This window comes from Bidens hawaiensis, unplaced genomic scaffold (assembly GCF_021521415.1).
Source record: "Bidens hawaiensis isolate Kalapana, Puna unplaced genomic scaffold, B.hawaiensis_p1.1 tig00001016_1, whole genome shotgun sequence".
In the NCBI taxonomy this organism is placed as follows: Eukaryota; Viridiplantae; Streptophyta; class Magnoliopsida; order Asterales; family Asteraceae; genus Bidens; species Bidens hawaiensis.
This window is the reverse complement of record NW_027491059.1, coordinates 1,094,057-1,107,329: the sequence shown is the minus strand read 5'-3', so window position 1 is coordinate 1,107,329 and position 13,273 is coordinate 1,094,057. Positions and strand designations below refer to the sequence as shown.

Sequence of the window (13,273 nt, the reverse complement as noted above, 5' to 3'; positions counted from 1 at the left end):
ATAGATTGGTATCAGAGCCGTGACTATAAGATAGGTGGTTATACGTGGCGACCTAGTATAGTTATAGTTTATTTTTAGGGCCCCAATTGCATGTATACACTATGTGCTATGTGTCCGCATATTTTAAGATTGTTCATATGCTTTAAGTATGTTTATAATATTTTATAACGTCACATGCACACATACTCACACACCAACTCCAAGGCTTATTCCTAAAACAGATATTTTCAATCGACATTATTTCGGTTTTCAATTGTTCCTCTTCTTAAAGATGGTTCTATGTGGCGGTATACAGTAACTGTAAGGGGGGACGTGCTTGTTTTTTCGAACTCTTGACACCAAGGTTATTGAAACCTAAGGATAAGCAATGCTTACAAATCCCAATCTGATGCGGCACCCGGTTGATTACCTGGAGAGTTCGGAAAGGGCATGAAACCTATTAAGCCAAAGCATACCACACCAAACGCCATACGAATCACGACTTTATGCTTTCAAACGTGACCATGTTCTCTTTGTGAAAAGAATATGGTTACACTCCTAAGGATGTCACACAAGTCATGGTGGTTCATACGATGTGTGACCTGACTCTCAATGTTTTACAATGTGTTTTAACTAAAAGTCTGAAAACTCGCGGTGATACATGAATAACCAGCTTTTGGTTCGATTTTATTACGCATTTTGATTTGTGTGTTTTAGCTGAAAGTCTGTCAAGTCGTGGTGATATACGAATACCCAACTTTTGGTTCGTTTTGATTACGCATTTTTTATTTTTATTGGAACATACAAGTTATGATAATTCATATAGCGTGTAATTCCAAAAACTCAATTGTTTATACTATGGTTTTAATTGAAAATTCGAAAAGTCATGGTGATACATGAATAGTCGAGTTTTGAATTCGTTTTTATTGTTAGTTATATATTCATTTATTATTATGATTTAATTGAAAATTCGAAAAGTCATGGTGATACATAATAGTCGAGCTTTCAATTCGTTTTTTTAGTTATATATTCACTTATTATTATGGTTTTAATTGAAAATTTGAAAAGTCGTGGTGAAACATGAATAGTTGAGCTTTCAATTCATTTTCTTTAGTTATATATTCATTTATTATTTTGGTTTTAATTGAAAACATGAAAAGTCATGGTGATACATGAATAGCCGAGTTTTCAGTTTGTTTTCTTTAGTTATATATTCATTTACTATTATGGTTTTTATTGAAAAGTCGAAAAGTCATGGTGATATATGAATAGTCGAGTTTTCAATTTGTTTTCTTTAGTTATGTATTCATTTATTATTATGGATTTAATTAGAAATTCAAAAATTTATGGTGATACATGAATAGTCGAGTGTCAGTTCGTTTTCCTTATTCAGATATTTGATTATTGTTTTGGTTTAATTGAAAGTTCGAAAAGTTATGGTGATAAATGAACACTCGATTTTCAATTCGAATTCAGTGTTTATATTAAGTTTGTATTGGGATACGAAAATCCATTGTGGTTCACAATATCGAAATTCTTTCCATGACCCATTACTCAACCATTTGCCACACATTATGTTTTACCATAAGCTCATGTTGCGATCCTAGTACCACTGTAGTGACCCAATCACACTAACTATGCTCAGGAAGGCATTGTTGGTAATTTTAGTGTTATTGGATTAACGTGTCGATCGAGGAAATAACGTTAGAGATTAAACGAGTTAGGTGACGCGGGAGTGTGGGCTCGGTTTAATTCTAATGTTATTTGGGCTTTATAATAACATTGGATTTATTATTTTAACACTTGGGCTTAAGTGTTATGTTAATTGGGTTTAATTGATTTAGGCCTTATTGTTTTAATAAAAACAATATGATGGATCAGTTTATATAAAGGCCTATGGTCATTATTTTGGATAGGGGGTTTTTTCCTTATTTTTGTGCTCTTGATCGATCAAATACAAGAGGGAACATACTGTTACTAGGGTTCTCTCTGGTTCTTCATTGAAGGGAACAATCAAAATTCAATTCCATGTGTAGAAATTATTTGTCTTATCCGATAAATCATTGTGTGTAACCCACAAATAGGTTTATCTGATAGTGATTACACGATTCAGATAATAATCTAAGTTGCAATTTCTTCATTTATAATCGCATACAAGATTATCAGGTTTGCTTGTGTGTTTAATTGATTGATTTTGGGTTATAGACTACCCAACAGGCCTAACTTGTTCTTGCCATGAAATACCCTAAACCGCGTTCCCAGGCCACTTGAAGCTCACTCTTAGTCTTGCACCAATACTTAGTCCCTTCATACTCGTCAAACATACCTATTTTTTTTAAATCATGCATGTTTATCCGCATTTATTTTTTTATGACCACCTTACACTTATAATTTTAAATCCTCAATTATTTTAAATAGCTAATTAAAAAGTATTTAATCAAGTTGATTTTCTTTAAAAAGACTCTTAAGTCAAATCAAATGGTTTATTATTATTATTATTATATCATTATTATTATTAATGTTATTATTATTATAATCGCTACTATTATTACTATTATTACCATTATTATTATTATTATTATTATTATTATTATTATTATTATTATAATATATAATATTTTCCAAGGTTTAATAAAAAATTTTGTTTCAAGCAAGTCCCAAACCCATTAGGCTATTATATTATTTCTATCAAAATGAGCCATTTTATTTGACGATCATCTCTAAAGTTTTCATAGTACACCACCAAAAGGGAAATCTTTATTTTACATCAAAAAATTTCATAAAGTTTTGCAAGCCTTAGCACTAATTTAGGACTTTCATTTATCATAAAGAAATTAACTTTGAATTATAAATCATCACGTTTTGCAACCGATTTTCGCAAATTAAAACGAATCTTAAAAATCATTTTTTCTCCCCCCGTCATCAATACCAACAAGTCTCAGTAAAGAAATCATTGCACCGCCCTCACCCTAGCCTCATACCTCATACCCACCTACCTTCGAGAAGACAAGTATCGCAAGCTGCATTTTTGTTTTTCTTTAACTTCTTCTTCATGTATGTTTTTTTATAATTCTATTTGGATATAATCGAAATAATCATATTTATCTAATTTCTTCAAAAGTTGTTATGAAATTTATATTTGAGTTTAGTTATTTGTCGATTGTTGACCTATTTTTCGTTCATGTTTACTCTCAAGCGCGAAACACACAAATACATGCATCATTTATAATACATAGTCGTATTGTTGAATTGGTTTACTTTTGTACCTCAATCTCACGGTCTATGACTGATTTCCCATGAACATAATCATTTAGTGGAAGTTGGGACTATGAACATGGTCGTGCGCACAGTTATCTAATAGAAACAGTATTTCTACCTTTGGCTATCTATTACCGGTTACCTCTAAATAGATTAGTTTATTTATAACCAGGAATATGATAGCTATCTAGTGTAAGACACGTGTTCATTTTATATTTACTTTACATGAATTGTTTTGGTTATTTGTTTGGTTCTTTTCTCGCTCAATGTTTCATCGACCATCTTGTTATTCTTGATCTTAACGTTTCATCAATCTGAGTCCAATGTTTTACCTTGTTACTCTCAATCTTAAAGTTTCAACTATTCACTTTGTTATTCTTAATCTCAGTGTTACCTTAGTTATGTTGATACTTTATTTTATATGAAATTTTCACTTGTTAAACGTGTCATTATTGACCACAAAAAACTTAATCTATTTTGATATTTTAACAAAAGTGTCGTTTATGTATTTTATTCTTGAACTCAAGGCTATATCAACTTACTTAGCTATATTTTGCTAGTTAAAATCACCCAGCTATTCTCGACCCCCCAATATTCCATTTATTTATTGCGACGTTCATGACCTTAACGTTTTAATTCGTTACTTTTTTCTTTTGTGTTACTCTGGAGTTTCACTTATTTCATTTTAACTTCAATAGTTTCATTTATTTCGTTTTAAACCTCAATAACATTATTTATATCGTTTCAACCTTAATAACATAGTTTATTTCGTTTTAAACCTCAATAACATCATTTATATCGTTTCAACTTTAATAACATCATTTATATCGTTTTAAACCCCAATAACATCGTTTATTTTGTTTAAACTTCAGTAGTTTAGTTTATTTATTTTTACCTAATATTTTCGCATAATCCTTGACCTCAAGGGTTTGTTTATATATTTTTGTAAGTTTTGATCCTTTTGGTTTATTGTTCTTGATTTTCAAGTTTTCCTATAAGAATTTATTTGTTTGTTTTAAAACCCACACAATGGGACGGATTATGCAGACCATCCGACGGTAAAGGTAATTACGGGTCGACACGTAATTATCAAAGTTCTCGCATGGAAAACATAATAAGTACGGTTGTGTGGAATAACTCGGAACTTGTAATGATTTTTGGAAACGGGACAAATGCAGTATGATAAGAACATCGTGGATACGCCGCTGGTACATCCTATATATACGTGTCCTTGTCGTACATCCCATTTGTGGGGTTTTTCAGATCATTCAAATATCAGTGTTATTAATTTATTTAGTTATCGATTTTATTTTTCATATGTATATAAAATTTGTTACAACTTTTAACAACTCCATGTAGTAGTTGTTTTCTTTTTATTAAAAAAAGATTATTTTTAAATTAATTACGGGACGAAATTTCTAAAAGTTGTGAATTCTGTAACATTCGTCATTTTTAAAACCCCGAAAACCCGATCCATATTAAAATTTTGATACGTTTTAGATTATTAATAAAATCTTCGCATTTATTGAGTATTTGATTGTGTTATTTAATTATTTTTAATTATTTGTGTTCTACAAGACGGGTCAACCGCCTTCTTCTCATCCTCTCCCTCTCTAAATTCCCGCCCTTTGACTCGTTTTTGTAAGTCTTGGATGAACCTAGACTGTTTTTTTTATTGATAACTAAATCCCCCCATCACCAAATTGGGTCAAAACTCATTAATTTGATGATTAATATTGCTTAAGACTAGCCTTATGACTAGCTTATACAATTAATCTCTTCAATCTTGTTATTAACGATTTGAAGCTTATAGAAAGGCTCTCATACTTCTATAAATCATTTACCACAACACTTTACATTTTCAATTGAGTTCTGCTTTTCAAATGGTGCTAAAATCCAAGTTCAAGTTCTTCTTTCTTCTTTGATATTCCATCCTCAGGTAATTATTGTCTTATTTATGTACAACATATCATGTGATCATCATCATGTTGTCACTCTAAATTAACAATCGTGGTTGTGTTTTTCACTATCGCTCGCCGGCACATTAATGGTCGGTTAAAAAAAAGTTTTATGTTAAATAAACTAACTTTTGCAAAACTAATAAATAAGACTAATATTTTCCAACATGTCATGCCATCTTATCATTTCAAGCATGTTAGACACAAACCCGAATCAAAACCGAGTTCATGTCCGACCAAAAACATGACTACTGGTTAAACTTGTTTTATTAAATAATATTCGGCTCAGAAACGAACCGATATAATTAAAATTAACTAATAATTATTATAACCTTTATTTTTGTTTTTTTTGTAAAACAAAATAAATTGACTAAAAATCAAATAACTAACCTATTTCATTTAATTTATAAAAATAGAACAAAAAAATATATTTTTAACAAACTTTTCGTTTAAGAATTATAAACCGAACATGTCGGTCATCTATTTCTTATCTTTCCTCAACCTTATTTTGATCATAGTTATTTATTTATCTAGGATCGCTTATTGAACCGAACCCTGTCGGTTCACTCGCTTAAAGACATCTTCGCTTATTTACTCTTTCTTGCTTATTTAATATGTGAGTTTTTCATAACCCATTTTTAACACTTTTAATATTTTTGGGGTGTAGCATGTCACAAGTTTTATTTCATTAGTTATGTGCTTGTTTACAAACCGATTCACATTTATCATACATGTTAATATTATTCTTGCATATTGTTTGTGATTATATGTGAATTTTGTGCAACGTGTTTACTATTTTTATGGTGGACATTACGCAAACGCAAACGCATACACATAGTGGGAGGGTCTGACGGGACGTACCTGCGCCGTCTAACGTTACGACTTTCGGTTGTTTACGTAAGGTGGTTTTCATTTCCCCGACTTCTACAGCTTCGACTAAATGATCGGGTGGACGACACTATTTGATTTCATTTACATTGTGTTTGAATATTTATCGCATGACGATCATTGGATCGCGCATATTATATATATTTATATACGCAAAAACTTATGAAAACTCACCAACATGTGTTATTGACAATATATATTATTTTAAACGTGCTGCAGGTTGATACGATGAAGTGCCAAGATAAGAAAACTAGTTATACCTTAGGATTATTTCAATGAATAATATTTGTTTCTTTTAGATATAATGTTGTTTGTCTAATTATCAAACTATTTGTGTACTTACGAAATTATGGAATAAAATAAATATATTGTCACTATTAATAGTGTTACGAGCTTATAAGTGATCTGTACGTTGCACCCGGGCGTATTCCGCTTAAAGCCGGGGTGTTACAATGGTAAAGGCAAGGAGAAGGTTACTGTTGCTGCCAAGTCTGCCACCAACACTAACAAAGGTGTTGCAAAGGTACCACTGCCGCCTCCTAAGGAGCCCTAGTGCTACAAGTGCAACAAAATGGGACACTGGAAACGCAACTGTCCCGACCACCTTGCTGAGCTGAAAAGACAGAGGACTAATGTGAAAGCTCCTCTAAAGGTATTTCCATTTACGTTATTGAACTTTTCACTGTCTCAAGCAACACATGGGTATTTGATACCGGATGTGGTTACCACATCGTTAATGTCTTGTAAGAGCCTGAAAACTGGAAGAAGCTGAAACAAGGGAGCATGGAACTCATCGTTGGTGATGGGAAGAAAGTCCCAGTTCTTGCAACTGGCACATATAATTTTGCTTGTCCATCTGGCCTTGTAGTTACTTTGGATAACTGTTTGTTTGCACCTGGTTTGACCAGAAAAATTATTTTAGTTTCTTTACTATTTGAACAAGGATTTAAGTACGTTTTTAATAGTATTGCTAGTTCTGTCTACTTGAATGATATCTTTTATTTTGAGGCTAAACCTCGAAATGGTATATATGAGGTTGGTGTTCAAATAAACAATAATGTATATAATCTTTCTAAACGTATCAGATCTGGCATCAATGATACACTCCTATGGCATTGCCGACTTGGCCACACAAGCAAGGCACGATTTAAGAGACTCCAATCAGAAGGGGTTCTTGAATCCATAGGACCGGACTCTTTTGATGACTGCGAATCTTGTTTAGCTGGCAAACTCGCCAAAGACTCATTCACTCATAAGAATGAACGAGCAAAGGATCTGCTAGGAATCATACATACTGATGTATGCGGTCCTTTCAGAACCATGTCTATGAATCATGAAAGATACTTAGTTTCGTTTATTAACGATTATAGTCGATATGCTTAGGTGTATCTTATAAAACACAAGTACGAAACTTTTGAAAAGTTCAAAGAGTTTCAAAACGAAGTGGAAAACTAACTCGGGAAAACTATTAAAATGCTTCGATTAGATCGAGGCGGAGAGTTTCTCAGCTCAAATTCATACATCATCTGAAAGAGCGTTGAATTGTTTCACAGCTCACTTCACCCGGCACACCCCAACACAATGGCATGAGCGAGAGGAGAAAACCGAACCCTGCCAAACATAGTCCGATCAATGATGTGTAGAACTAACTTGCCTCACTCCTTTTAGAGCTTTGCCCTTTTGACCGCCGCCCGCATTGTCAATCTTTCTCAAACTAAAAAGGAAAGCAAAACCCCATATGAGATATGGCATGGACGAAAACCCAATTTGTCTTTCCTTAGAGTATGGGGATGTGATGCTTATGTCACTAGTGATTCTGCTGATAAGCTCGATCCTCGCGGCGTAAATATTGTTTTCTTTGGATACTATAACCAAAGCGGATATTATTTCTTCCATCCTGATACAAATGTGATTTCTATCAAAAGGAATGACCACTTCCTCGAGAAGGAAATTCTCGATCAAGGAACTGGAGATAATATTGTCGAGCTTGAAGAAATTCAGGAACTACAAACTACCGCTGAGGAAGTTGGAACGTCTGATCAACAAGTTGTTGTTGCTGATACATCGGACATGAACACAAGCGTTCGCAGAAGTAATAGGACTCGCGTACCAAACTCTAAATACCTATGGCATCTAGATGGTCCCGAGGTCCTCTTAGTAGCCGAGTAAAGCGACGAACCTACTAATTACAAATTTGCTATCTTAGATCCGGAATATGAGAAATGGCAAGATTCTATGAACGCCGAGATGAAATCTATGCGTGACAATCAAGTCTGGAACTTGATTGAGCTACCCCCCGAGAGTCGGGCAGTTGGGAGCAAGTGGATCTAAAAGAATAAAACCAACATGCATGGCAATGTACAGACTTATAAAGCACGGCTAGTCTTGAAAGGTTTTACTCAAACTCAGGGTATTGATTATGATGAAACCTTCTCGCCTGTTGCTATGACTAAGTCGATAAGGATATTACTTGCCATAGCCGCGTATTATGACTACGAGATATGGCAAATGGATGTCAAAACTGCTTTTCTTAATGGACACCTTTCTAAAGATGTCTATATGGTTCAGCCTGAAGTTTTTGTCGATCCTAAATATCCTAATAGGGTGTGCAAACTGAACAAGTCCATTTATAGGCTTAAACAGGCATCTCGCAGCTGGAATCTTCATTTTGATGAGAAAATCAAAGAGTTTGGTTTTATCATAAATGAAGATGAGCCTTGTGTTTACAGAAAGGCTAGTGGGAGCACTATATCATTCCTCATCCTGTATGTGGATGATATACTGATAATTGGAAACAACATTCCTATGCTTAAGGAAGTTAAGAACTGGTTGGGATCTTGTTTCGCAATGAAAGATCTTGGTGAAGCTGCTTATATTCTTGGAATCAAGATCTATCGAGATAGGCCTAAGCGGCTTCTTGGGCTGAGTCAAAGTACATACATAGACAAAGTAATGGCACGCTTCTCAATGGATAACTCTAAGAAAAGAGCTCTCCCCAAGGCTAAAGGAACCATGTTGAACAAATCGCAATCTCCAGTGATGGACATTGAAACTAAGCACATGCAAGCAATTCCATATGCTTCAGCGATTGGTTCTATCATGTATGCAATGTTATGTACTAGACATGACATCTCGTATGCGCTGAGCATGACTAGTCGTTTTCAGCAGAACTCTGGCATTGCCCACTGGACTGCTGTGACGAACATTCAAAGATACCTAAAAAGGACAAAGGACATGTTCTTAGTGTTTGGAGGAGTGGAAGAAGAGCTCAGTGTAAGGTATTACACTGATGCTAGCTTCTAGACTGACCGAGATGATTCTTGCTCACAATCAGCATATGTATTCACTCTCAATGGAGGAACTGTTTACTGGAAAAGCTCCAAGCAGAGTGTGGTGGCGGATTCTACCACCGAATCAGAATACATAGTTGCATCAGATGCTACTAAAGAAGCTGCTTGGATGAAGAAGTTCATCACTGATCTCAATGTGGTTCCGAGTATTCATAAACCAATCAAGATGCTCTGTGATAACATAGGTGCTATTGCTCAAGCCAAAGAGCCTAGATCTTATCAAAGAGCCAAGCACATTCTAAGGAAGTCCATCTTCTTCCTCCTATACCCTCACCGCCAGTCACCCTCACCGCCAGTCTACCGCCGCCACCGGACACCCGCCGCTGAACGCCGTGCCCAGCCGCCGTCGCACAGCCGTTGCTATCTATCGCCGCAAGTCGCCGCTGTTCCAGCCACTGTTAGGATTCCATAACCGCTGCCGGGTTGCCGTCGTGCATCGCTACCGTTAGTTGTTGATCTCTTTGTGCCACCTAGCTCGGTTCGTTAGCCTTCGGTGTCTCAACCGGTTATTTATTAACCGAGGTAAACTTAAATATATCGTTAGTTTTAATTATATATTTATTGTTTGACTCGTACTCGTATTGTCTGTAACCGGATCCTGTCAGGCTTAGTTTCGGTGCTGAATTATTGTATACTTTCCGCTGCTATAATTATTAATTAATGAGATTAATTATTACTAACCACGTTTATTGAATCGGTTTTAATAAATAAAATTTTAACTGATCACCACTGAAACCAAACATGATGTACATGCCGTCTTATGTAGGCTTGTGTGGAGAAATAAGTAGAATCCGAATAAAGAGCAATGATAGGATATGAAGTATACCATTAACAACGATTTTGATCTCTTTAATTTAACATAATATCAATATATTTTAAAACATTGTTTTTAAAATGTTTCAGACACTTCGGATTACAACGGTACGTGTAAAACATGTCGCAATGGTGCGTCTAACTTTGTTATTGTAACGAGTTTTAATTAAGCATCTCCTTCATTATAACCATGCATTTCATAATAGCAGTGAGTTCAGTTTACATATATCTAAAAACAAAATAAACTAAGTGGATTCAATTACCGCTGACTAGGGGTGAGCAACTTAACCGCCATTATCGCTAACCGATATAACCAATGGGTCGGTTTAATGAATTTTTGAAAACCGTCAAATACGGGTCGGTTTTTGTTAAAGATAATTCCAAACCTACCATAACCGAACCGACTCATTTATTTAACTAACAATATGTTTGGGATTAACTTTCACCAAGAATATTGTCAGATTGTACCATTTTTTTGTTTGCGATTCAATGCTATTAATTGAATTAACTTGAATTTCATTGATGGATTATATAAAGTCGTTTTTTTTTAAATATTTGATATTAATGCTACCGAATATATATTTTATTGGATTATGTCATGTCGTGTTTTTTAATATTAGGTACCAAACTTTTAGGCTCAATTACATTGTCTTGGTTACGGTTAACCAACTCATAACCGACTCGCTATAACCATCAAAATCGATTCAGAAACCACCATAACAGATCGGTTATGGTTATGGTTATCCATTAACCGACATATCGGTTATAGTTATGAGTTTGACCTAAAACCGCCCTAAACCGACTCATGTACACCCCTACCGCTGACGATAAAATGCTTGGGGATGCATCTTAATAAAGTCCTTACATTTAATTCTTTTATAACTAGCATTTTTAGAATAATCATCTATACACATTGAAAATAGAAAATAGTTTCATGTTGGAATCAAATATTTTGTAAGCTTACAATAAATACATAGGCGAGGGGGGAAATTCAAAATATCTAAAGATGTTCCGAACATAAATATCAAAAGTCAAAACGTTTGTTTTCGTTTTACATACACTTTGTGTTTTATCCACTTCTATTAAAACTACTTCTAACATCTAAATGGGTCTTATTGGGACGAGAAGCCAACTGTTCATAATGATTTTGACGCTCCAGTCATGACTTATCCAAGACGACCATCAACAAGAAAACCTGCCACTATAGAAAAATCTTTTTAAATCAGATTTCGAACATGAGTCCTAGACCTTGAAGGCACTTTGTCAAACTAATTAATGACAAAATTATATATACGACTTATGATTTTACTTATTACATCTCCTATATTTAGACATGTTAATTGTCTCTTTAATTAAAAGGCAATCCTCAAATTAGAATAATATTCAAAGGCTTGAAATTACATCATACCAAAACACTAAATCTTAACTTTATAAAACTTTTTTCTAGATCGAGTTAATTCACTTTGATCCATTTTGAAGGTACTAAAGGTTCAAAAGAACCATACCCTTTGCCCATCCGATCTACACCGTTGGTTCCCAATCGACGGTTAGGATTAAACGGGCTATAAGACCCGTACACGAAACTTCCAGGTGACTTCACGTGATCTTTCACCTCCATCTCCGCCAACACCTTGTAGAACAAATCCACATCACACGGAAGCAATATAGGGCCGTCGGATTTGTAACCGTATTCGGTTGCAGCCTCTTCTAGAAGCATCGAGAACAATGGATGATTCACGTGTTTCATCTTCAGTGCAAACCTTTGCTTGTTCGGTCCCACATAGACTGGACAAAAACCTTCCAAGCACCCAACCGCAGCTCCATTGCTGCGGCCGTGTGGGAAGGATTGACAACGATTCCATGTCCTGACGAGAAAGTTCCTTTTTCGGGTAACGAAATATTCCATCGATGGTTCGTTAGTAATCAGAGTAATAAATTGAAAAGTTAGTTGTGTGATGAAAAATTGAAAAAAGGTGAAAGATTTTATAGAAGAGGGTTAGTTGCAACTGAACCGAATAATACCCCCAAGAGCCATGATACTATAGTCTATTATCATATGTTGTCCAAAATATTATAGTTTTTTGTGTTGTCAACGTGTGACATTTACTAATGTTATCTAATTTGATATTTTTATTATCTTATTTATGATCCTTTTAATCGTTAACTTAAGTTGGTGGCTTTTGTACTGGTGTTGGGGCTAGATTTTCTCTAGTTTTTTCTATTATTTTTTTGTAAAAATAATAAAGAGAAAAAAATTAACATGTATTACCTAATGAGGCACGTCGTTGGAACGATTTATTTCAGACCAACAAGTAAATTTACACTCTTAAGTAAATAAATAGCCGCGCGGGGGGGGGGGGGGGGGGGTGTGACCCCCGGGCCCTTAATAAGCTACACCCCAAGCATGGCTTCTTTGAGAAGATGTCATCGTTTCTCGCTCTCCATACACAACAAATCATCATGATTGTAACTAGAGGTGCACACGGAAACCGGTTAACCGGTTTCTAACCGAAAGTCTAACCGGTTACTAACCAGTCCAATCCTAACCGGTTACTAACAGATCCTAACCGCCGGTTAGTAACCGATTTATATTATTGATTTCAAAACCGGTTACTAACCGGTTAACCGATATTTTTATTATTATTTTATTAAAAACCGGTTTTTAACCGGTTATTCGCCAACCGGTTAACTGATTTTTATTTTTTTTATCAAAACCGGTTAGTACCCGACCCGATTAACTGGTCTAACCGGTTATTTCCCGCCAAAAAAACCGGTTAGCAAATTAACCTAATTTGTGCACCTCTAATTGTAACCATATACATTGCTTGCTATTTTTTTTTATCTACTTCGTGTGCAAGTGCTTACGACCCACCAAAAGATCAATAATAATCTTTCGATAAACACCATGTCATTAGAGTGATCGCAAGCATTTTTAAAATGATTTTCATATAAAGGAGTTGTTTTCTAAACTTATGATGACAAATGGATCTTTTTAATTTTGAATTTGATTTATGGGTTATTCATCAT

The 13,273-nt window shown here is 34.7% G+C and overlaps 1 protein-coding gene across 1 annotated transcript; it reads right to left on the bottom strand.

Annotated features, from left to right (window-relative positions):
• Positions 1-11,699: 11,699 nt before the first annotated feature.
• LOC143550726 (auxin-responsive protein SAUR50-like) lies at positions 11,700-12,152 on the bottom strand. Its single transcript, XM_077041328.1, has one exon. The coding sequence runs from the start codon at positions 12,150-12,152 to the stop codon at positions 11,700-11,702; it is 453 nt and encodes a 150-aa protein (XP_076897443.1).
• Between the last annotated feature and the right edge of the window lie 1,121 nt (positions 12,153-13,273).